The 24,034-nt window shown below is 38.6% G+C and overlaps 2 protein-coding genes and 1 long non-coding RNA gene across 6 annotated transcripts; 1 reads left to right on the forward strand and 2 right to left on the reverse strand.

Annotated features, from left to right (window-relative positions):
* The first annotated feature begins 201 nt into the window (after positions 1-201).
* On the forward strand, positions 202-6,963 carry LOC103712308 (homeobox protein knotted-1-like 2). 2 transcript variants are annotated; one of them, XM_039115717.2, is made up of 5 exons: positions 202-1,155; positions 1,257-1,370; positions 1,456-1,594; positions 6,038-6,291; positions 6,562-6,963. In XM_039115717.2, exons 1-5 carry the CDS (start codon positions 832-834, stop codon positions 6,772-6,774), a joined length of 1,044 nt encoding a protein of 347 aa, XP_038971645.2. In that variant the 5' UTR covers positions 202-831; the 3' UTR covers positions 6,775-6,963. The 2 variants fall into 2 exon arrangements, with proteins under 2 accessions (XP_038971645.2, XP_088560169.1); XM_088704043.1 differs by having other exon boundaries at positions 207-1,155; positions 6,038-6,400.
* A 4,479-nt stretch (positions 6,964-11,442) lies between these two features.
* On the reverse strand, positions 11,443-18,536 carry LOC103712267 (endo-1,4-beta-xylanase 1). Of its 2 annotated transcripts, none has more exons than XM_088704044.1 (5): positions 17,146-18,536; positions 14,723-15,072; positions 14,380-14,557; positions 12,993-13,529; positions 11,443-12,731 (listed from the first exon to the last, which is right to left on the reverse strand). In XM_088704044.1, exons 2-5 carry the CDS (start codon positions 14,953-14,955, stop codon positions 11,610-11,612), a joined length of 2,070 nt encoding a protein of 689 aa, XP_088560170.1. In that variant the 5' UTR covers positions 14,956-15,072; positions 17,146-18,536; the 3' UTR covers positions 11,443-11,609. The 2 variants fall into 2 exon arrangements, with proteins under 2 accessions (XP_088560170.1, XP_038971644.1); XM_039115716.2 differs by lacking the exon at positions 17,146-18,536 and adding an exon at positions 15,892-16,067.
* A 192-nt stretch (positions 18,537-18,728) lies between these two features.
* On the reverse strand, positions 18,729-23,688 carry LOC120104498 (uncharacterized). 2 transcript variants are annotated; one of them, XR_015968671.1, is made up of 6 exons: positions 23,455-23,688; positions 23,232-23,354; positions 23,045-23,129; positions 19,408-19,496; positions 19,217-19,335; positions 18,729-19,075 (listed from the first exon to the last, which is right to left on the reverse strand). It is a non-coding gene; the product is annotated as an uncharacterized LOC120104498 (long non-coding RNA). The 2 variants fall into 2 exon arrangements; XR_015968672.1 differs by lacking the exon at positions 18,729-19,075 and having other exon boundaries at positions 19,216-19,344; positions 23,455-23,684.
* Positions 23,689-24,034: the final 346 nt, after the last annotated feature.

Below are 24,034 nucleotides of genomic sequence, written 5' to 3' on the forward strand. Positions count from 1 at the left end.
CCCGAACATAATGTAAAAGCCTAACTCTCTTTTATCAATTGAAGATTCTCTGCGGTGCATTATTTGCACTGTAGAATGCTGTGCCACACTCGATGGCTGCCATCAAAAAATGGATGACCATCAAACAAGATGCGTCGTGTATGACACGTAAGGCCTTTTTGTTGGATGGCCATCTATCTTTTGATGGCAGTCGAGTGCTGCACGGCACTCTACGGTGCAAACCGTGCACAACAGAGGATCTGTTCTCTCCTCTCATCTCAGACTTTCTCTCCTCTCCTTTCCATAAAAGAACAAAGGAACACGAGGTCTTTTCAGATGCCAAGGCATGGCCATGGCCTGCTGGCCTCTTGCTGACTGATCCGCCTCATCCTCCTTGGATCAAATCTAAAAGCTTTAGACTCTCAATAGAAGAAAAAGAGAAGAAGAGCACAAGACATGAGTTGATGGCACCAGCAGTGTGCACATGCCTTGTTTCAAACACTATTTCTCTACGCTTCTTCCTCTTCTCCCTTCCTTCTATTAGATCTTGGGTCAATCTTTCTCACGATCAATACACTTTAATTTTCCTTAATCTGATTTAAGGTTTCAACTCCACAGCGATACGTCTCACCATCCTCTATGATTTGACATGGGAAAAGAAAGACACCAGACATGGCTTTTCCTTCACTTCTCCATCTCCCCTTCTCCCCATAGCTCTTGGGTCTATTTGGCCTTCTAGACTTCTTCTAGTGCCCCGTCCTCTATCTCCCTCCTCCTCCCCCTTCTATCACCTACTTCTTTCCTCATATTTTCTCTCTTCCTAATTTTCTTTTGGGCTTGCTTGGTTGGGGGATGGACGAATTCTCCCACTTGGGTGGTGGGAACTCTAGGGGGTCATCCATATACCTTTCCTCGTCCTCGTCTGCTGCCACCGGCACCACTATGGCATCACCTACTCCACCACCGAGCTCCGCCGCCTATGGACTGAGCTTCTACCCTGCTGCGCTGCTCCAAAACCCTAGCCCTCCAACCTTCAAAGACGAGGCTGGCCCCTCCCAGTACCAGTCTCAGAAGCATGGGAAGATGCCTCAGGGTGATGTGGAGACTATCAAGGCCAAGATCATTTCCCATCCTCAGTACCCGAGCTTATTGGGAGCTTATATGGACTGCCAAAAGGTCACCATTCTACACTCTATAGTCTATGCTACTATAAATCTATAATTATATAATCCTCTTGGCTTACCAGCAATAATTCCCATGTACTTCTATATATGTAGGTGGGAGCACCACCGGAGGTGATCGCCCGGCTCTCGGCCATGGCCCGAGAGCTGGAGGCGTGCCCGGGTTGCCCAAAGGAGGCATCTGCCGACCCCGAGCTCGACAAGTTCATGGTGCCTCCTCAACCATCTCTTTGCCTGCATCTCTCTTATCCTGATTATTTTGCTTGTGACTTGTGAGGCATAAACCATATTGTAGGACGGCTACCGTGACTTGCTAGTTAAGTACCGGGAGGAGCTAGCGAGGCCATTGCAGGAGGCCACAGACTTCCTAAAGAATGTGGAGTCACAGTTCAATGCTCTCACCAACGGCACCTGGGCTCGCTTCTTGTCTACTGGTAATATGCGGGAGACTCTTGCCATTATAATATGATCAAAGCTAAGGAATCCAAGATAAAAGGAAAACACTTTATTTCATGGGCTTGGGATTTATCATTCACTGATTTTTTCTTTCCATATCGTCAGTGAAAAAGAGGTGAAGAGCGATTGTAGGTCATGTGTTTAGGGTTCCACCCACTTTACTCTCCAGCAGTGCAATGCCGAAGGGTTCGGCAGTTTGACGGTAGAGAAAAAAAAGTCCAAATATATTTACGAGGTGGCGTCCATCCTCCACCTTCCACACTGGGCTGAAGAGAAACTTAACCGACTTGGTTTTTATTATAGGCAACGTTTATTTTTAATTTTATATTTTTAGCTTCTATCAATATATAAATATAATAACTAGAGATATGGGTCGGAAAGTACTCAGTAGGCTCTCTATGACCCCATCACGAGGATATAGAACACCCAGCTCTCATGGTCTCAACCTCTCGTCTCCTCTATTTAGGTGCCAATTTAAATAGTTTTACTATTTTTGATGTTATTATCTTTTTATATATATTATTTATAGAAGAAGAGAGCATGAAGATGGCCTTCTGTTTGTCTAGTAATATATAAACGTACGGAGGAGAGTGAGGAAACCCCACACACACTCTCTGTCTCTTTTTTTTTTTTTCTTTTTTTTTTTTGAGGGGAGGGGGTCTAATAAGCTAGCATTTTGACCTAAGATCTTCTCACTGTAGAGTCCCACCATGGATAGCCACCATATTATCCATCCTGGAGATGGGTGGCTCTTCTTTATCATCATATTTTTGGTTCTAATAAAGCCTCTCTTTACACCTCCCTTTATATCAAAAAAAAAAAAAAAAAAAGCCCCTCTTTAGGTTCCAAAGAGAATATTTCTCCGAGAATAAATGAATGATAGTATTCTTTTTTAAGGATATGGAAAACAAAATGAATGATAGCATCATGGCTCTTCTTTAACCTCCTCCATTTTAAAGCCTCTCTCTCTGTCTCTCTCTCTCTCTCACTCACTAACCCACCAACGTGGGATGCCATTCTAATCACTCTCCCACCCACCAACAATTCCAGCTACTTCTACTACTTCTATGGTACATTTTTGTCAGGGTTTGGCCCGCCCCATGTCAAGGGAACCATCTTAGTGCTTTGAGGATGCAGCACATGTGCAATGGTACCTGCACTATACGCACTTTTATAAAGTATATATGGGATTATATTTTTTCTATTTTAGTTTGTGCAATATACAATGGATGAACGTAGGTAGTGCAAGTATTTCGAAGTGAAGGATTATAAATTTTTATATATGTTATATGAGAACGGGAGCAGTATTTCGAGGATGGTTTAATTGGTTTATTTAGCTTATCGTACAGTTTTCTGAGGTCACAAACCCATGTTGTGAAGGGTGTTTGTTGTCCAAGGAATTAGTCATAGTTTTGTACTAGTGAATGCAAATTGGCCCTTTGATGGAATAGACTGCAGCTAATTTTTCACTTTCTGCTGTGAGGTGCCTTGGCAGTTCATGTGGTGAACTGTATGGATTAAACGTCTCATCTTTTTGCCTGGGAAGAGCTGTCGATTTTGACAATTGATTCAAGTATAGAGAGATGAGTCTTTATCTAAAAAATATATGGGGATGATTAAAGTATCAACGAATGTACTCGTAAGATAACGATATGCCATTAGAGAAGAAATGATTTGCCAACCTAACAATCTGCTGAAAATCTTTGACAAGCTACCTAATCTTTTCACTTCAGAATGGTTGGGAATCAACCAATCAAATGAGTCAAGCCTCTTTAAGTCCATGCTTTTATAAGATTTTCAGGCTATTCTCCAATCATGGCTTTTTGTAGGCGCACAATTATCGTATGCTTATATGGCTGCTATTGATTGTAGATATAAATGTTGTGCTGAGGAATTCAAAGGGTCATATGAAGTATCCAAAGGGTCATATAAAGTATCCAAAGGGTCATATGGATAATTTAAAAGGTCTTATTATGATGTACTTATTAGGGGAGTTAAAAGGTCACTTCTAGTGCCTATAAATATGTGGCTATCATAAAGAAGAATGCATGGAAGAAAAAAGAAAGGAGTGGTAGATAGAGAGGGCTTGAGAGAAAAATTGTATTCCTCTTTGAAGAAAAGTTGTACTACTCCATTATCTTATATAAAGTATTTTCTTTTCATGTTCTTGTGTTTCCACCACCATTGCATATTCTATCAAATGTATCAGCCGAGCTACAGCTGATGTTCTTGAAGATATCCGATGGAAACATTCTGATAGACCCTCTAAAATTGTGAACATCCCTTCATGAAATGGAGCATAGAAATAGTTAGAATAATGTTTAAAATTCAAAAACTCAAGAATCAACACGGACTCCCAAATTTTCTCCTCATTTTATGCTATGTGATCTGCGCGTTAACTGATGTTCTTTTTTTTTCCAATAGATTTTTAAAACTTCATGTAAGAGAGGTAAGGTTACATGATATCCTACCATGTTCAGGTTTTTTCTCTTTTTTTTGGGTGGAAGTAAATGTTCATTGATTAATGAAGAAGATGATTTAAGATAATTCATGTATACGACATCCATATTTGAAGCTGAGATTATCCAATATCAAGGTGTTCTAAGAACATATAGTCTAATATCACTATAAAATATCATTAACTTGCTATAATTTCATTTTGTATATCAACCTGCAAGTTTATATATTATTAGTCCTAGAATTTAAAATTACAAATCGGTTCAGATGGAAAACATCAAGTGTTTCAAGTTTAAGTGCTATACCTAATGAAATTTTGTAGCGGTGGCTTTTGTGAAAACAAATGTGCGAAGATACACGTAGAGATCATAAGTATTCTCACTTGGGTTCTTTTCTAAATTCTTAAATGGAACTTCCCTTTTAAGATACTGATATATTAAGCCCTCAACTATCGAAAAGCCTCTTCAATTGTCGCATAGCAACTGCTACGAATAGACGGGAGTTGCAAAATCTGATTGCCTTGTATGACATCCAAAGGTCATAAATGCCCACTTAATTTCAGTACATAAGCTTCACTCCTTGCATTGCCAGTACCACTAAATTTGGCGGCACTTTGTTTTAGTGAATTATCTTTAACATTCTGTCTCAATCATCAACCATTGTGGTCTATCGCTGTTCCTCTCATGGTGAAGGAAAGAAATTAGATCGAACCAATTTGTTTCCTCATCCCATTGGCACTCCTGCTTAACCCAAATTTCTATAGAAAATATAATTCTTAAAACTTTAGAAGTGAGATATTGATGTTCAAGCAAAATGGGGCTTTGGATGGAATATAAGAGGTTACATTGGAAGAAATAATAGTGAATATGTACAGAATCTTGTATACATCTTTGCTAAACTTCCGATAGTTTCATTTAGATATTTATGATGCCACTTTTGAATATGGAAAATGGACCTTTTGATAGAATTTAAAAGGTTATATTGGAAGAAATAAAAGTAAATATGTGTGGAATCATGATATAGCTTTGTTAAACTTCCGACAGTTTCATTTGAAATTTTATGATGCCACTTTTGAATATAGTACATTTTTAATCTTTGTTCATCTTTAAATTCTTTTTGCTAGCATCTCTTCTGTATTTTATCAGGATGGTTTCCTTTGGTTAGTGGCATCCAACATACTGATATTAGCTTCCAAAGACAGTGGAATTCCTTCTTCTTTTTTTTTTATTGTAAGACAGTGGAATTCCTTAGTAGAGTACATAATGAAAAAGGACTCGTAAAGCTGATATCAGAAAATAGAAGTCTATGCCTTAATTTGACTTTGCAGAAAGCATTTGTATGTAAAACCTCATGGACTGGATTATTTGAAGTCTCTGATGTTTCATCCAGTTCATTTGTATTTTGGAGGAAATCGTTGGGCGATATCATTCTGATAATATCTTGTTGGCACCATACACTAGACATGTCACATGCCAACTTTCTACTCGACACTTATTTTCTGGATGGATTCAAACTAAGATATAACTGCAGAATAAAGCCTGTTAAAAGACCCTGATTCCTTGTTATTTTTGACTTCTTCTTATCTCAGTCTTTCTCTGGTAGCCTTTTGAGTTCAGTCTCGTATTTCTGTATATTTAGTCAATATTCAGTCTCTTTTAACCACTGACTCCAATTCAACACGATGGCTTCGAAAATTGGACCATTGATGTTCGATATTTGTCCCATCTTCTTATTACTATGATAGAAAAGAATCAAGCGACATTAAAACAAAGTGAGAATTTAAGTAGTGAAACAATATTTTAGAAAAGTTGTTGTTGCTGTTATGCATAAATATATATATATATATATATATATATATATATATATATATATATATATATATATATATATATATTCTTTCCTCCCTAACTTGTTATTCTCAATGTTTCTTTTAGCTTTTTAACTTGTTCCTGTGGAACTTGCAGATGAGAAATGCGAAGGTGTTGGCTTCTCCGAAGAGGACCACGTTGTCAGTGGGGAAGAAGGCGAACACTTGGAGATTGACCCCCGTGCCAAGGACAAAGAGCTGAAGCGCCACCTTCTGAAGAAGTACAGCGGGTATTTGAGCAGCCTTAGGCAAGAGCTGTCCAAAAAGAAGAAGAAAGGGAAGCTACCAAAGGAAGCGCGACAGAGATTACTCAATTGGTGGGAGCTGCACTACAACTGGCCATATCCTTCAGTATGTTCTATAGTTCAGCTGATATATCCTTTCATTAAAAACATTACATTGCACACTATTTACCCTTCCTTAAGGCTGACTTGGACGATACAAAGACTGTATAAACTAGGTACACTGTGTTTTCCAGCCTACATCATTAGCGTTCTTTTAACCTTGTTGTTGACATTGTTAATTATGGCTTCATATATCTCTGGCTGTGCTTTTTCTCACAAAAAAAAAAAAAAAGGTTGTATCTAACTTGGATCCAATGCATCTATGTACATTGAGCAGGAAATGGAGAAGGTGGCCTTGGCAGAATCAACAGGCCTTGATCCAAAGCAGATCAACAACTGGTTCATAAACCAAAGGAAGCGGCATTGGAAGCCATCGGAGGACATGCAATTTGCCGTAATGGATGGATTCCATCCACAGAATGCTTCTGCTGCTGCTCTCTTCATGGAAGGACAGTTCATGGGTGACGGCATGTATCGTCTTGGCCCGTGACTTTTGCCTGGCACAACCTACTTAGAATTCCTCCCAGGCGTGGATGCAAGCCTCTGGATATAGCATTATCTATACACACATAGATGTAGGAAGATATATCATTATTTCTGAATGGTTATTATACCATATCATTATAAAAGTACTCAGTAATATTAATTGTAGTTTACTTATAGTCTCAGTTTCATAAAAGTTGCTAGTGTAACATGTTCAGTGTTAATCTTTGGCCTTCAACCCTCTTGAGGTCATTTGTTCATAGTGCTAATCTTTCGGGATGGGATGTTTTGTTCGGCTATGCTGCTTTATGGTTTTGATCTGTGGGGATAGGATGCTTCATGCTTTATCTATTTATCTAATCTTTCATTTGAGAAATATAATGGGGATATCGGGCTACAATGGACATGCCGATTGGTGATCTAACCTGATTAAGTTCAATCTGATCTGTTTTTAAAAATTCATAAATTGGATAGAGATGAAAACTTAGAACTAGAAATGTTTAGAAAGCTAGACTGGATCTAGATTTCATAATTTTCAACCTGACCTAGCCACGTCTAATTTGGATTAACAAAAAATACATCCGTTGTGATCCAGAACTAATTCAACACAACTTGAAACCCAAATCACATAAAATACCCTTTTATTTCTCCCTAAATATTTTTTCTAATTCATTGAGAAATTCTCACCTAAATTCATCCCTCTTTGTTTACCCTAGCAACCCACATCTTCTCACATGCTCTCATTTTATTATACATGAGCATTCATCATTTGTTTCGGTAGATCCTATTTACGATATTCTCAAGTTCGTAAACTAGTAATTAAGTATGTTCTCTTTTTCTAAAAAGGAATATTCTATTTTTCATTAAATTAAAAAAAGTTTTTGAATGAAAATTTATTTTATATTCGCATGCTTTTAGTTTTATCTGATTTTTTAAATAATTTATATTTAATTATCAAATATTATATATTGAGCTATAAATGAAATGCTAAATACTTAACCAGAACTGCAAATTTATCCCAACCTAAGTAGCCCCAATCGGCCTGATTCGATTAGCTTCATGGGTTCGTTTTGGATATAAAATCAAGACCCAAAAATATATTCCTGTTGGATCGAGATCAAGCATGCCCTAGTCCAAGTTTGCAACCCTTGACGGCTCCAAAATGAAGAGGAGTACCCATCAAGATAAGGCTAGATGGCTAGTTGGCTGCTTCACATAGATCCTTTCTATATTCTACATGTTATCAACTGTTTTCTAAACACTGATATGTTGTAACTCTGACCCTAGCCTTCAACTTTTTCCTAAATGCCGACGCAAGGCATCTACTTCATTGACATTGGAAAAAGCTGGCTGGCTTATTCCGACTTCTTTGGCTTATAAAATTAAAGGAAAAAAATCTTTAGTATCCCCCTCCCCTTCCCCCCAGAGTTTTAGGGTTTTCTTCAAAGAATTTATATGTACAAGAAATACAATATTCCACTGAGCCTACGTTAGGTTGCTTTTACCAGATGAAGTTTACGTCTTTATTGCGGTAATTATCTCTTTATGTAGTTTATAATTTGAAAGTAGAATGAGATTGATATCCACCTCACGATCTTGGAAGAGACTCTGGGTGTGTTCAAAATTGGATGGTGGCATTTTCTAGAGAAAAAAAACAGAAAAAAATCTTAAATGTAGTTTTATTTACTATTTTGTCTTTGTTTTAACAGGAGTCCAAATGATGCCATGGTAAATTTAGTGGCGATGACACCAATGAGATCAGCAGTTGCTATGTCCTCATCCTGAAACGAACTCAAGATCTCACAATAGGGGGATTCAATGTTCCAACTATGATTATTTATTGTCTTCAATTTTTGAATGGAACTTGCTTTATAAGATGTGCAATTACAATTTCTGCTTGCTATTGTAATCTTTAATTCATTTCCTTGCTTGCACTTTCACTTAGCGATTTAAGTTTGACATATTGATGAACAGATGTACATATCCCTTGGTAGATAACGGCAATTTTGAACATTTACTAAAATGCGGTCCTTAACAACGACTCTTGCGTTCTCCCTCCAAAGTATAAAAAGTTTGAAAGATCTCTAACGTGCTGCATGCATGAAACTAGCTAGTACGTATAGCCATTATCATAATAACATCCCTCTATATACTTCAACTTCTTGTGTCCCCACTACAGAAAAAAATAGTTATTTCCAATACTCAACTGCTGACGCTAAGAAAAAGCGTCGACAATTTAGCTGGCGTGCCAAAATTTGCCGGATACCGACGCTTTCTTTAGAGCGTTGATGGAAGCCTAACTTAGATGACGCAAAAAAGCGTTGGCGGAAATCAAAATAGAAACGACGCTTTAGAAAGAATCATCGGAGGCCGATTTCCCCTTCTCTCTTCGTCGCTCTAATTCTTCAGTTTCTCCAATCCGTTCGGCGCAGCAGCCGGTGGGGGCATGTGGGAACGCCGCAACAGGTGGGTGCCGCGGCGATGGTGCTCGGTTCCCGGGAGGCATCTTTGGGGAGGATATCTTTTCTGCATTTGGCGAAGGGAGAAGAGGCAGGGAGGCATCCGCCAGGAAAACGCCGCAGATCGAGCGAACGTTGCTTTGCAAGCTCGCAGATCTGTATAAGGGGACGACAAAGAAGATGAAGATCTCGAGGGATGTGATGGATTCAAATGGGTGAGTCCAGTTGCCCAATTTCTTCGCCTGATGCCCAAAATTCTTTGCTTCTATATGTCTTTGCTAATCTATTTCTACGTTTCTTTCTATTTTCTATTATTGATGTGTTAATTCTCTTATATAATAGAAACTTGTGAAGCCATCCCATGCTTTTTCCACTCTCTGTCTGGCAATGAACCACCTCTTATACTTCTCAGGCTTATATCATTTATATGGGAAGCAGAAGCACTAACCTAGATGAGGTATTGAGATGGAATCACCAAATGCTTGTTGCCATTTATGGAGGAAGGTTTGAATAGTAATTCTAAGATCTTTTGAACCAAAGCACTGATAACAATTGTTTAGCAACCAAAATCTTTTGAACAAGCTTAATTTTTAAGTGGCCCGAATGGTTCTGGATTACTCAATCGCATCTCTCCTGAATTTTGATTTGTTGAGCTTGCTGAAAGAAAAGGCGCCATGGTTCTGGGAGGATGACCTCTGACCTTCAAAGCTTGCTAAAAGAGATATTTTTTTTTAAATAATTTTTTTCAAAAGAAAATTATAACGACGCTTTAAAGCATTGTTATAAAAAAATAAGCGGTTAAAAGACGATGCTTTCAAGCGTCGCTAACTGTCTAGCGCTTATAAGTGTCGCAAAAAAGCATCGCTAAAAACTGACCCTTTAGCGATGCTTTCAAAAAGTGTTACCGACGCTTTTACGGCGCTTTGAAAAGTGTTGGCGCCAAAATTACCGACGCTTATAAACGTCGGTACAAGCTCTGAAAAACATCGGAATAGTTTTTTTTTTTTTGTAGTGCCCCCAAAATTTTATACCTTTTCTTCACTAGTTGCCTATATCTCGGGATGCCAACCGGGCGAGTGAACTTCGCAAGCTAGTTCATGTTTGGCTCAAAATTCAGTTTGAGTTCAACTCATTTGATTAGCAAACAAGCCGAACTAGAGTTCGACTTTGCTTACTCAAGCTCGCCCAATTACATGTTTTGATGTAAATTACTTTGCTCATATTCAAAAAAAAAATCAGTAGACTCGATATGAACCATTTTGGCCGCATTATAAGACTGGATAGGATCTAGAAGCAAGATCCGCCAGTCGAATCGTATATCAAACTTTAGAAAGCTCTAACTTGGTCATATAATGCCCAATTATATATATATATATATATATATATATATATATATATATATATATATATATATATATATATATATATATATATATATATATATATATATATATATATATATATATAGAAATAAAATAGCTTTTTAAGATCTACAACTTTGGGCCAACCTCTTAAAGGATTGAATCAGACCAAAATCTCATCATTTCGACCTCGAAACAGGTTGGTCAGATCGATACTTTTCTTTTCAGGAGAGATTTAGACCGGATGTTACTGTGAATGTTTAGGTGGAGAGATAAAAGGCTAAGTTGATATAGAAGTCAAGGTCCATCTCTAGTGTGTGTATATATATATATATATATTAATTATTTCTATTAGTCATATTATTTTAAGGTACCTAGTTCTATTCAAACTAGGAAAGGAAAACACTAATATTATAAGTAGGAGCTATGTAGAGGTCTAGAGTATCAATTGAATCATCAATCAATTTGGCTTGGTCCACTGGACCAGCTCATCCACGAGACACGTTCACAAGGGCGAGGCATGTTCACAATCATCTCCTTGCACCATTTAATCATCTCTTTGCACCTTTTTGGTATCTCAGTAAATGGACGATGGCCTGCGGCACAGACTTTGGCAAGAATTTCTACCGTGGCTCTACACATTTGAGGTTCTTGATGCTTGAGATGCTTCCTACTTTCGTTCCTGGTTTCTCTGCTTATGCAACTTATCACCTGATCTCACTCCTTGTGTAAATATTTTATCATCCTTAATAAAAGCCGGGTGGCTGCTTACTTAGCCTCCTTTTCCATAAAAAAATAGACGGATCATATTATTTTTTGTCATTAATTTTAAAACTAGAACACTGAAACAGTTCCTTCCTTCAGAGTCTACTTTTTTTTTTCTCATTTATTTTCTTTGTATTGCAATTTCATAATCACAAGCTAGGCCACAGAACTTATTTAATCTCATGTACAAGAGCTCACAACAATATCAAGAATGCAGCTCCTTATTCTGTCGAACTTCTTAGTAATCATGTAACCTTTCATAAGTCAATGTTCACTACCAGAGGAGAATCCCCTTCGTCCACAGTGAACTTCTGAGATAACTTCTTTGTTAAGGTGAAGATCTCGACAGTGTAGGTGCCATGAAAGCCTCTGAATTTGAACTCTCCTTGATCGTCGATGTGACCATGCGCATGAGATAGCCACTCTTCCTTCAAAGCCAGGTACCTCATACCAGCTTCATTAACGTCACCTTCAGCATTAACCAAGCACGAATTGTCCCGGAACATAAACAGCTCCCAGAATCCCCACAGCATGATGCCTTCTACTGCAGGGTGTGCGTAGGCCTCCCGAAGCATAACCTCCAAGTCGTCGGCTCGAACATACTCATTGTCTGATGAGACATCCAGTTCAGTAAACCAGATTGGAAGACCAAGTGTCCCCATCTTATCCAATGCAGAGCATACAATTGGCCCAACTGGGTTATCTATGTGCCCCTGTATTCCAATTCCTCCAACTGGTGCACCTTGGTCTTGGAGACCAAGGATTTGCTCTATATACATCTCAGGAGAAGCTCTAGTATCAGTTCCATCCTCCACATGGTAATCATTCACAAAGAGGGTGGCAGAGGGATCCAGCTGATGGGCAGTCTTAAACATGTAAACTCTGATATTCTTTTCCTTTCCAAGCCTATCTTGATAGAAAGAACCATGAAGCATCTCATTGTTCACATCATAGTGTCTGAACTTGCCCTTGTACCTCGTGAGTAGACCGTTCAGCCGGTTCTGAATGGCTGTCATTAGATCATTATTGTTTAAAGACTTAACCCAGGACTGGACAGCGCCATCGACTTCCCAGAAGATACAGTGGCCTCTAGCCTCTATCCCATTCTTCTCACACAAGTCCAAGAGCTCATCAGCATCAGTGTAGTTAAAATTTCCTTGCTGTGGCTCTGTCCAGTACCACTTGAGCTCATTGCCGAACACTGCCCAGTTGAAATTCTTTACAAAGAAATCGACGAAGTCCTCGTTATCTATGTTCGTTCGATTGATACATGATCCGAAGGGGAAACTGTTCTGCATTTGTTTGACTTTCACAAAGGCTCCCCATGGAATATCAGTTTCCGATCCTGAAACTTTTAAGACAACATCTCGCTTTCGTACCTGTTAAGAAACTTATGAAAGTTCAGAAAAGCAATAGATTAATAAATGATATTTAAGGCTATCATGGAATGGCACTGCCTCTGCATGGCTCCTAATCTGGGCTGAGAAAAAAGGTGGGGAGTGATTTAATTGGCAGTTAAAATAACAGGAGAGGCCAAAGTATGAAACTAAAAATCTTGACAAAGCAACAGGATTTATAGAGATCACTCAAAATGGGTGATATAAGTTTGCTTGGTCTTGGGTCCGGGAGAAAGGAATTACCTTGTCTGTCTGTTTCTTCAAGTGCTTAAATCTTGCTTTCCTGTCAACAGGAAATATCTGAAGCCCTGCAACCATCAGATCGACTCCTGACGAAGGACCTTGAATGTAAACTATGACTCTGGAAGGTTTCTTTTCAATCCTAAATGATCCCCCAATTTCATACCATCTATCATCATAAGCTTCAACTTGGCCCCCATTGACCCATTGGCTATCTACACCTAGAGAAACATTGATATTCTGAGGACCGTTTCTTTGAGAACCAACTCGGACCCATGCTGATACTTGGTATGTCAGATACAACTCCAGCTTGTCAGTGATTGTTTGAGCAGGGCCCATCCAGGTCTGTGTGCGATTTGTTACAAGAATATAGCGACCGCTTAAAGGTTCATGTGGTCCAAGGGAGTCCTTTGCCATTGGAGGAATCATATGAGGCGAGCCATTAGCAATGGTTAGAGTGCATGGACCAAGAGGAAACCACCCATTTAGGCCATCACTGAGATTGCTGTTGTTGATTATGTTGACTCCATAGATAACATTCTGCAAAAGCAAAGATTCAGCAGCCATAAAGCCATATCTTCTCAAAAAAGCAGGGGAAAGTTATAACACAGTATTCAAATATACTTCATTGCTCTAGCTGCAGAATTTTTATTCTCAGAGATACATAGTCTCTACTTACCAATTTCATGCACTATCAGACTACTCGAACAATTTGGTAAAAAGAGTCAGTCAGGCACTCTAGCAGCTTCTGCTTCAATTAGATTTTTATGAAATTAACAATGAAAAGAAACACAGCTGTGAGTGGCATGGAAGACAGAGATGGAAATGTTTTGATATTCAGAGGTGTTTGCATGTGAGGATTTGAGTGCTTATAATTTTTTGTTCAAGCATCAATCCCTTCAGAGAAACAAGAACCTCATAAATTTGTTCCCTCTTGCTACTAGCGTTCCGATCTTAATGTTCCTTGCTCATGATTTTATTTAATATGTTAAACCAAATGACCTTCATTACTTAAGAAACACTGAAAAGGAGCCATTATTTTCTATATCATAGTTTGTGAGGACAACTGGTCAATTATTCTTACTTGGATATTAGGATGCAGATACTGAAGCATGAAACAAGAGAACTGATACCGATATTTTTATCAGGATCAAAACTGAAAAATTCTGTTGGGAATTGATAATAATTGCATCAAATATAAGAAAGGCAAAAAATCAAACAGAAGACATTTTCAATGCCACGAAAATGTCCTGCATGCTTACAGATATGTTCTGAATTTTCTGCAGAGATCAAGAATCAGATATTCACAATTTGGAATAAAAGTTCTCTAAACCAAATCATCTCTAGAATGCTTGCATATAAATGAATGGCAGGAACACAATCTACTAACCTCAAAATCAGGTGGAGTTGATGGTGGGAGCTTTTCTGCATGTTTAACTACTAAACTGTCGAGAAGAATATCCGTACCAGCAGGTGGCCCTTCTATAAATATGACAGCTTTTGAAGCCACCCCATTTAGAAGAAACTTCCCTTGCAACTGCATCCAATCCTTATCGGTGGCTTGCGATCTTTACAGCAACAAGTTTTCAAAACTTAGGAATTAGAAGCGAATCCATCCACATTGTAGCTTAAAAGAAATACAACAGAGCTGATGACTTTTCCTATACTGAACCTTGCTTGTAGTCAATTAATAGATGAGTAATTGGATGAACTATAAGAAGATAGAGACTCACTTAGCGATGCCTATGTATTGTTCGCGGCCATTTGCTGCTTGAACCCACAGAGTTGCACGCACATCGGCAGTAGTAGCATTCCCGAAAATCCTCACAAGTGCAGTGACCTCGTATGCAAGCTTTCTTTGCACCCTGCCAGTGATCTCCTGCTGAATTCCATTCCAGTTTTGAGTGCGTTCAGTTGCAGAAGCAAAGAATTTGCCACTCAGTGGACGTATTTTTCCATCTCCCATTGAGTCATGCAGAGCAATCTTGCATCCCCTTCCAGACCAATTGTTCAGGTCATCGTCAAAGTGAGGGTTCAGTATGATGTTCTCATCTCCATCACCTATGCACCTTGTGTTTGCTTCCTATTATGAATAAGAGATTGCAGCACATTTCTAGTTTTTAGTAACTGAAAATATGCAATAAGTGAATATGTGATACAGAATTACTCTTCAAGATCAACAATTATTCAGGATGATGTAATATTCTCACAAGTTTGTGAATTAGTGTTCATTTTGTTTCTGTACCGCATTAGTCAGAAGAGGTAAAACAAAAGGTGGGCTAAGGAAATGGAGGCCTATGGTGATTGGAGATTCAGCGATATCACCAGATATTAATTTAATTACCACTCTTCATAATTGAGAAGAGGTTTTTGAGTTACATATAAAGAAGATGATGTATTTTATACATTGGTACAGTAGGATGAAAGGTTCAAAAATACAAGAGCTAGGCCATAAAAGATTAGCATGGAAGGTATGAGGATTTCTTTTTTTCTCTTTTTCTTTGTTTGGATCAGTGTGGCCCTTCAATGGTGAAGAAGGTTCAAAAGGTTGGAATCCATCGATAAGATAAAGCTAGGCAACACCACTACAGTTTACAGTCGTAAATTGGAAGTTCCAGTCTAATTCCTCGACCAAATTCAGAAGGTCTGTTATCAGTTTTTCTTTGACAAAATGTGACATGCTTCATCTGGAGAATGTATTATTACTCATCTAAAAACATAAGACAATCCAAGGACATTTCATCTTAATGAAATGGAGGTGCAGTAGCATCAGGTTCCTCCAGAGAGAGAGAGAGAGAGAGAGAGAATCCAAGGACAAATAGCACAGCAGAGAATAGAAACCGCGTCCTAAAGCCATGAACAGAACAAACAAACAGACAAGAAAAGAACAAAATCCACGTACCTCATACGCACCGGCACTGCTGCTCTGTTTGTCAGCCATAGAGTCTTGTCTTAGTATCGTATAAGGACAAGACAAAATAAGGAAAGAAGGGACAAAGAACAATGGGATGGTAAAGAAGTGTTAAATGGCTGGGAGGAGGAGAAACAATAGCACGAAGATAGAGACAAGTTCTCTGTGACCAAAGCAGACAGCCACCTCTCCATATATAAAGCTCGAGATGTCAGGTCTCTATCTTCGTTTCTGGTGAGATTTAGGAGGGAAGAAAAAAAAAAGAAGCATGGGACCGGCCAACCAACCAACTGGATTCTATTTCAAACTGAGATTGCAAGTTAAAAAAAAGGAAACGGTATTCTTTGAATTTGGTTATCCAATAAGCTGTTTTTTTTTTTAAAGAAAAAGATGGTCAGAGAAGGTCATTTGCGTAAGGTGGTAGGTTGCTTCAGCTTTGTCTTCGGACTTTTTGAGAAGCCTTTTTCTGCCCAGATCCTTGTTTACACTGCAATAGGAGGCCTTAAAAGGTTTTAGTTTACTCTTTCTCTCTCTTTTGAGACCTCTCAAGACATTAGGAGGGAGGAGGCAACAAAAGTCTTTGGAGTGAAGGGAGATGTTTTGTTATCTGGAGAACAACTCAGATTCCTGATCTAGGCACAACGTTAAGGCTCAGGTTGCAGTGAAGCAAAGCAAAACTGGGGACTCCAAGGTCTGCTTTCAATCACTAATGAAATATCAAGTGTCTTTGTCACTGATCATGTAAAGCAAGATGATCATACTAGCACCATATTCCTAGGATCATCAATATAGCAAGCCAATAGTATGTAGGACATTGCAAAAGAAGATCATCTTAATGTCGATCAGACAGTCTCAGTTTTCCACCACCCTTGAAGAGGCCACATCTTTTATTGTCCCTTTTTTATGTGAATAATTTGCAATGAATATCTAACAAGAAAAGGAGGGAGATTTTTCTAGTTTCAAACGTCAAGAACACCGCACACATATGCGATAATCAAGTTCCCTCAGATTTAGAATATGCTTCAGATTTTGGAGTTCTTTTGACATGGATTGCCTATAGTCAGAAGGACAGAAACATCTAGTTATCCCAAATCTATGGAGAGCCAAGAAGTTGAGTTCAGATTGCAGAAGAGCATAAGAAGCATATAATTCAAGTATTGCGTGCAAAAGATGACATGCCAAGGAAAGCAGCTGCAAGGAGATGAAGCATGGGATCACAGATAAATGACAGTACGAAACAACTACCAGAAATTCAAATGGCCATTCATGATGATGTAGCCTTTTTGTGGATTCTCAGAATCAGATTGCATGCATCTACTACACACTGCCTCTTTCTCAACTTCACCAGTAGCAGAGGAAAGTGACTACAGAAACAGGGATAAAAGAATACTTGTCAACAAAGCCAGGTAAACAAATCCTCTCATTTGGAACCAATTTAAAGAGTATTGCATCTAGGAACAAAAATGGTAATCGAGACACTTTCTTTTCAAAAACATGGTGTAAATCTCCCATCCTGACCTCCAAGCACATCCAACCCCATCAAAGAAGACATAATGCAGCTAAAGAAAATACATCATACAGCTTCACCGTCTACATTGTCTATCCTTTGCCATCAGCAGTACAGAAGTGACAAAGGAATATATAGCAGCAATGCAATCTAATCAGCATTTCCCTCGCAACTGCACAACCAAGAGCAAAGAAAACCATCAAACAGTTCATTAAAGAAGCTCGAGTTTTGTCTCCCAGAGAATAGATTGAAGTCTCCAGTGTTGATATGTCATCTTAATTAGCATAAACTTTTTTGACAGATATCAGCCCTGCTCCACTGGGCAAGAAGAAATGGGATCGGCCTTCATTTCTATATTCTCATTTCTCTGCCTGCCTGTCTTGATTTCTCTCTTGCCATCTCTTTAGCACCCTCATACATCGCATAGAAATAATTAACCAGGTCCTCCCTATAGGAATTGCATTTATCACTTGGTCATCATTTTTTCTATAATCTGAAAACCTCTAACCATTAATCCAAACTACCAAACATGATGAACCAGCTAAGGTAAACTAAGAGAGATGCATGCAAAAGAACTAAATTTATGTCCACTAATCATGATTCAGTCCAATGTTCATAGGCAGTCCATTCATTCAAGCAGACTTGCTGACCGACATCCATCATACTTGCTCTGGAAACAGTCACCATGGCTGCCATGGCAGCCATATAAAGGTTTGAGTCCTAAACCACTCCTCCAAGTTGCATTATGGCCTCATACATACAGTGTTTTAATCTAAGATACATTAGGACAGGAAGGTTTGTTTTCTTTATTTATTTCTTTATTTTTTCTTTATTTTTTCACTTTTAATTTCTTCTTCTCTTCCCCTTCCCTTTCCTCTTATCATTTGGATGCACCGGATTCTCTTCATCCTCCTTTTATTATCTGTTTTTATATGTTTTTTCCCCTTCCCTTCTTTGCTTTCTAGTTTTCCCCATTGATTCCCTTTTCCCTCTCCATTCTAGTTGGCAAAAACAGCAGATAATCTGTTTCTTATAAAGTCTTTCCCATTCCCCTGTAGCTATGGCACACCAAATAACAACAAATTAAAGAGTAATCAACCATTGCTGTCACAAGAATGGTTGATTACTCTTTCCTTGTTATATCACAGCATTCGAAAGTATTTGACACCTTCTGTTTTCTTGCCCCTGATGCTTTTGTTTATTACTTATCTGCTCAAGATATTCACTTATCTTAGTAGCCCATCTGGGATACATGACGCCTCCGATGGTGCCAGTTATTCAGCATAAACCCCCAAGACAATTCACCAAAAGAACATCGATATAACCAAGAAAACTTTGCAATGAAGATATAGGTTTCATCCCACTAACTCACATTTCTGTAATAATCTGGCGGGCAACTACCAGCTAACATGATACTTGGTACATTCAAATTTGCTTATTGTTTTTCTGGAGCCATAAGAATTTTATTAACAGTCCCAATAGACCAATAATAGTTCATTTCAAAAGCCTGAAGCTTGAAACCACGAACGACAACAGTATCTGATGTCGACACTGCAAATGGTAAACAATGGGGTCCAATCTCATTTCACTTGGCAAAGTGGCTTGCAGAACCTGGATCTTGCAAGCTATGAAGATTCAGTGGACTCGCACGCACAGCGCCACACCTTCCTGCAAGAATAAGGTTGGATGCACCAACATATAACCAGGTTTGTGTACCCACCAACATATAACCAGGTTTATGTACCTTTCAATCCCTTGATAGTAAATTAAGATCTTAATGACTAGAGAAAAGCTGTATTTTGCACAAACCTGTTATAATAGGCTTGAATGTCATGCTGAAACATGCGAGCACCCTCAGGATTGGCAGGGCTGACAGGACTTGGGTCGGTGAGAAGTGACAGCAAGAACATGTTAACTCATAACTGGGCCTGCAAATGCTGCTGATGTAGGTCGGCAAGGGACTATAGAGTGAAGGGTAGTGATTAGGCAAGAAGACTGACCTGGATTGAAGCTAAAATTGTACAAACATTGTGACAGGGTAACCATGCACTCTGGATGATGTCCATACGATGTGTGCCATCATTATAAACTGCCAAAGGTTGAGTAAATAATGAGTTGATGTCTAAAAAAAATTGACTTGGAAATTCTATACTATTTTTGAACTTGAATTTTCATTCACTTAAACTGCTGCTTCTGATCCAAATAAGGAACACCTGTTCACAATATATTTTGCAAATTACTTTCCAACTATGCTTATATAGATGCCCCTCTAGTTTTTCAGTATAAGATCTATTCTACATAGTAATAACATGATTATTTACTTGGTCTCCTCCCCAGCAATGAGAATTGATAACTGATTTTTTTTTTTTTTGAAGTCGACATTTAGTAGGTAATCAGCGCTGTTGTTAAAAGCGGCATCTAGGTGCTTAATTTGACTGGACTACCGAGGCAAGTCTGCTTAAACCCTAGTTCTTTGAGAGTTTTTCCCCTTTGTTTTTTCTCTATTTGAGCCCCATTGCGAAGTGGGATGGCAGTGAAGCCTACCACCAACCTAGTTGCAACCACTGGGCCTATCGACAGGTTAGCTAGTAGCAAGGAAGGAGTAGTAGCGGCTGCTGCAATGGCCAACACTAGTGTCAGGTTTGTATATATTTTTTCCATCTTTTTTCTTCTTCTTTTAGGTGAATCTTCATCTTCATGTTTTCCTTTCTCCTTCCTCTGATTTTTCTTCCTCATTTTCGTCGACTCCAGTCTCTTCTTCATCCAGCCATTCTTGCTTTTTCTTCCCCCTTTTGTTTTGTTTGCTAGTTTCTGTGCTGCTTGCCTCCTCATCCTCCTCTTTGAAGGTTGTTGGCTATGGTGTCCTACAACCTATTGACTACTGCTTCCTAGACTCCTCCTCCTGCTTCTTGCTAGGTGCTGGCTGCTTGGTTGTAATTTGCAGCTGGTCAGCTACTGCAGTGGCAGCAAGGACGTTGCTTCTCTCATTGTGGATTTTGGTCTTTGGACTTTTTAAAGTATGAAAAATAGGTATCATAATGTCATGTATGGTGAAAAAAATAGTATGTATGATAATGTGCACATGCTTATTTGTGCATATGATTAAAAGTATGCATACTAAAAACTTGGAGGGCTTTCTTCCCTAGGCATACTAAAACACCATTCATATATGAAGGAAAATTTTATTACACAGCTAAAACTAGATTCATAAAATATAGATTATACGGGAACATCAATATAGATGAAAGAAATAGAGATGCCATACCAGCTAACATTGACGATGAGGATTTGGCAGGTCAAATTGACATCCTACCTTGAAAGTGGGCATAAATTTAGTAGGTATACCAAACCAACTAGCAAGTAGCTAACTATCTTGAGATCATCCTAACTGCGAATGAAATAGAACCAACCTCGAGCCTGATAACATGTCTTAAGATATCAATATCTGTCAAAACATGCAGTTTCTGAATATTTGAGTGTCTCAACAAAAATTCAATTGATTCTCTAATCCCCCTTAACTTCTCTTCTTACATGATTTTCAGCTCAACAATATTCATTTTCTTCCTTTATCATATTCATATGCATGGTGTCTTACCTTCTGTATCCATTGCTTGGCTCTCAACTTCATTACTAGGACTGCTAAACATTTCACAGCATAAATTTCTAATCACCTGTATAACTTCTCATATAGATTACAGTTGTAACATGCAAACATGCTTTAATATGTTACAATACACAATCAACCACATGCCCCATCACTCACATTATCAACTCAATCTTAACAATGACCACCAAGCCTTATACCATCTATATGGGAGGATTCACAAATCAAGCTACAATCCTTCAACTCTGACACACCACTCTCACTTACACAGGCTGCTCGACCATAGGGTCTATAGGGCTCACCTAAGAAAGATTTGTCAAGTTTGAGAAACAAAGAGTTTCAAGTTTAAGAATGTTTGAGAACCAGCAGTCGAACTTTCAGCAACTTTCTTTTTAGGGTATTTCTGGCCAAGGAAAACTGAGCTAGGGAGGGACTTGCCATGAAATCTTGAAGGCCATTTTGCTATTATGAAGACCTACCTTATCAAGTTTAAGCTCATGCAACCTAGGAGCAAACCTCAAGGTTCCAGCACGAGTCTAGACAAAGAAGAGATGACGCAATTGGTAATTTAATTAATTTTCCATTCATCAAGCTCTATTTTCTGTTGTTAGTTGTTATTTTCCCTTTCTCCTAATGTATAGTTGAGATTAGAACATGTAGTATCAAGATTTAAGGGCTTAGGTGAGTTGAATTTGGCAACTTAATAAGTGTCAAATCATCTTAACTTTAAGTGTAGAGCTCATTAAGGGGCCGTCTAACTAAAATAAGAAGAGAGAAAAGAACAAGACGTGCAGTTGGTGGATGCAAGCCTCAGAGGTGTCTGTATGCCTCATCCTGCTTTTTCTTCACTCACTCTATCCCTAGGTCGCCCTCTGGAGGGGAAGATATTTAAGAGATTTATCTTTATTACTGTTAAGATTTGATATAAAAGGAGATTCAATACTATCATAAGTTTTATGGAAAAAATTTGGAAGAGAAAGAGTGGTCTTCTACTTTCTTTGGAGCGGTGAGTGCCCACTTGTCTCTTTTTCCTTTCAATCCACAACTTGTTATATATATTTCTTATTTTCCCTCTTCTTCTGTCTTGTCGCCCTGTCCAGAACAGCTGCTGCTACAAATTTTCCCCTGATTAATTTTGGACTTAGATCTAAAATTGGAAACAGCTCCAAAGAATTGAAGATTTGCCATAGTTATTACAATGCTACCTTAGATCGGCATCAGCTTCTAGAGGCATGAACAGTTTTCTTCTGCAAAATTAAGAGGAACTGCTTACATGTGGAGGATGCATCAACAGGATATGAACCTACAGATGGAACAACAAATTACATGGGAATAGATGAAAAGCATGCTGAGTCTGTATCTACTCATGGACTACAACAACCCTTACGAAAATTTTTCCTAACCTATGACAATGCAAGGACTCCATCAAATCATGAACTGAGTCGTTCTACAAACTTGGCTACGTATACAAGTTTGTTTGATTCTAAAGTGGTTCCTGCAGCAGAATAAAACTCTGAATTGTGGACGTTCTGTTTGAGATGAGACGGTCTCATACTCTGCTCTCTGGTTGAAATTGAAGCAAAGGGCAACAATTCATGATACATGCAAGACGTCAGAACCTATAAACATATATGTATCATTGGCTGAACCATACATCAGAACCTAAAATCACCATGCCAAATTGATCCCGAGTAACATTTCCAGATGAACCTACGGGAATAGAATGACAAAGATTAAAAGGTTCTTATCCTCAAGATTAATTCCGCCACAAGCATTTTCCAAGACCAAAGAAAAGGGGAGGGTAGGGGGGCATGAGGATCAATGAGAAAACTCAAAGAAACACATTGCAGAACTAGATCCCGCTAACTTCATCCTATAACATATGCAAACAACAAGTAGCTAGCAACAGTAGAACCTAAACAAGAACATCAAACAACGGCATTCATGTTATTTAATTTGATCACAGTCTTGTATCCAAATGAATTAAACTCAATTGTTAAGCTTTGCAACTCCATTTGGACCCAAGAACTAACCATGTGGATGAAACACCTCCGAAGTACGCGAGGCGGCTCTCCGGATAATCGTCCCCGAACGTCAGCCGCAGCCCAAACACACCACCTGCAATTCCCCGACCACAACACTAACAGCCATTCCCACAAAAATACCTTTCATAACGAAAACTGCACGAATTCCACAAGAAAAGAATCCAAAAAATCGTACCTTCCCATGAGGTTTCGTCGGGGCCGAAGATGGTCGGCTCCACACAAACAAATTCTAGTCCGACAAGGGGCTCGCACTGCATCCCTGCCATTCTCATGACCCTCAACCCCATCAAGAACCCATCTTTCATGAAAAATTCCACAAAAATGGAGGACAAGTCACTTTTTAATGATTAATTTGGAAACGATCAGCATAAAAAAAAAAAAAAAAAAATCCCAAGGACCTCGGGAGGCTCGTTCTTGATGGCCTTGAGGTCCGACATTAAGCGGAGGTGCGCGGATGACGCCATGGCCGGAACGGAGCACCCAGGCGGGCCAAACCCTAGCCGGAATCGCGATCGAAGAGGGAGTACGGATTCTTCTTTCCCACCAATAGTGTAGTGAAGGGGGTGTGAGAGAGAAGGATGGTAACTTCCTTCCAGAAAACGACGGGGAAAGAAAAATGCAAAAGAAAGCTTATTGGAATCGGAAATCGCTGCTTATTTGTTGTTTCCTTGAGGGCTCGTTCCGTTCGCGTAAGCTTTTTTTTCTTCTACAAATATGATTTTAAAAAAAATATCAAAAAAAATATTTTTGGCAGGTTTCATTGATAAAAAAAATGTTAAATTTTTAAAATACTTATGTTTAATTAACCATCCATTTTTTTGAAAAAATTATGTGTAATTCTTATTATACTCTCAATAAAAATTAGGTATTTAATTCTTCTTTAATACTAAAGGGTTTTTTTTGAAAAAATAAAAATAGAATGATTTTCGACTCACGAAAAAGTAATTTTCCTATATTTCTCATGAAAAAGACTTTTCC

The sequence above is a fragment of the Phoenix dactylifera genome, chromosome 9 (assembly GCF_051530095.1).
Source record: "Phoenix dactylifera cultivar Ajwa chromosome 9, Ajwa_hap1_PhDact_Kaust_v1.1, whole genome shotgun sequence".
In the NCBI taxonomy this organism is placed as follows: Eukaryota; Viridiplantae; Streptophyta; class Magnoliopsida; order Arecales; family Arecaceae; genus Phoenix; species Phoenix dactylifera.

Excerpts from the sequence above, each read along its gene's own strand:
- LOC103712267 (XM_039115716.2), bottom strand. The coding sequence starts at position 15,930 with ATGGCTGACAAACAGAGCAGCAGTGCCGGTGCGTATGAG. Across the intron at positions 13,530-14,379 it reads CAACTCCACCTGATTTTGAG|AATGTTATCTATGGAGTCAA; the intron begins GTTAGTAGATTG and ends TTGCTTTTGCAG. Across the intron at positions 12,732-12,992 it reads TGAAGAAACAGACAGACAAG|GTACGAAAGCGAGATGTTGT; the intron begins GTAATTCCTTTC and ends GTTTCTTAACAG.
- LOC103712308 (XM_039115717.2), top strand. The coding sequence starts at position 832 with ATGGACGAATTCTCCCACTTGGGTGGTGGGAACTCTAGGGGGTCATCC. Across the intron at positions 1,371-1,455 it reads CCGAGCTCGACAAGTTCATG|GACGGCTACCGTGACTTGCT; the intron begins GTGCCTCCTCAA and ends ACCATATTGTAG. Across the intron at positions 1,595-6,037 it reads GGCTCGCTTCTTGTCTACTG|ATGAGAAATGCGAAGGTGTT; the intron begins GTAATATGCGGG and ends TGGAACTTGCAG.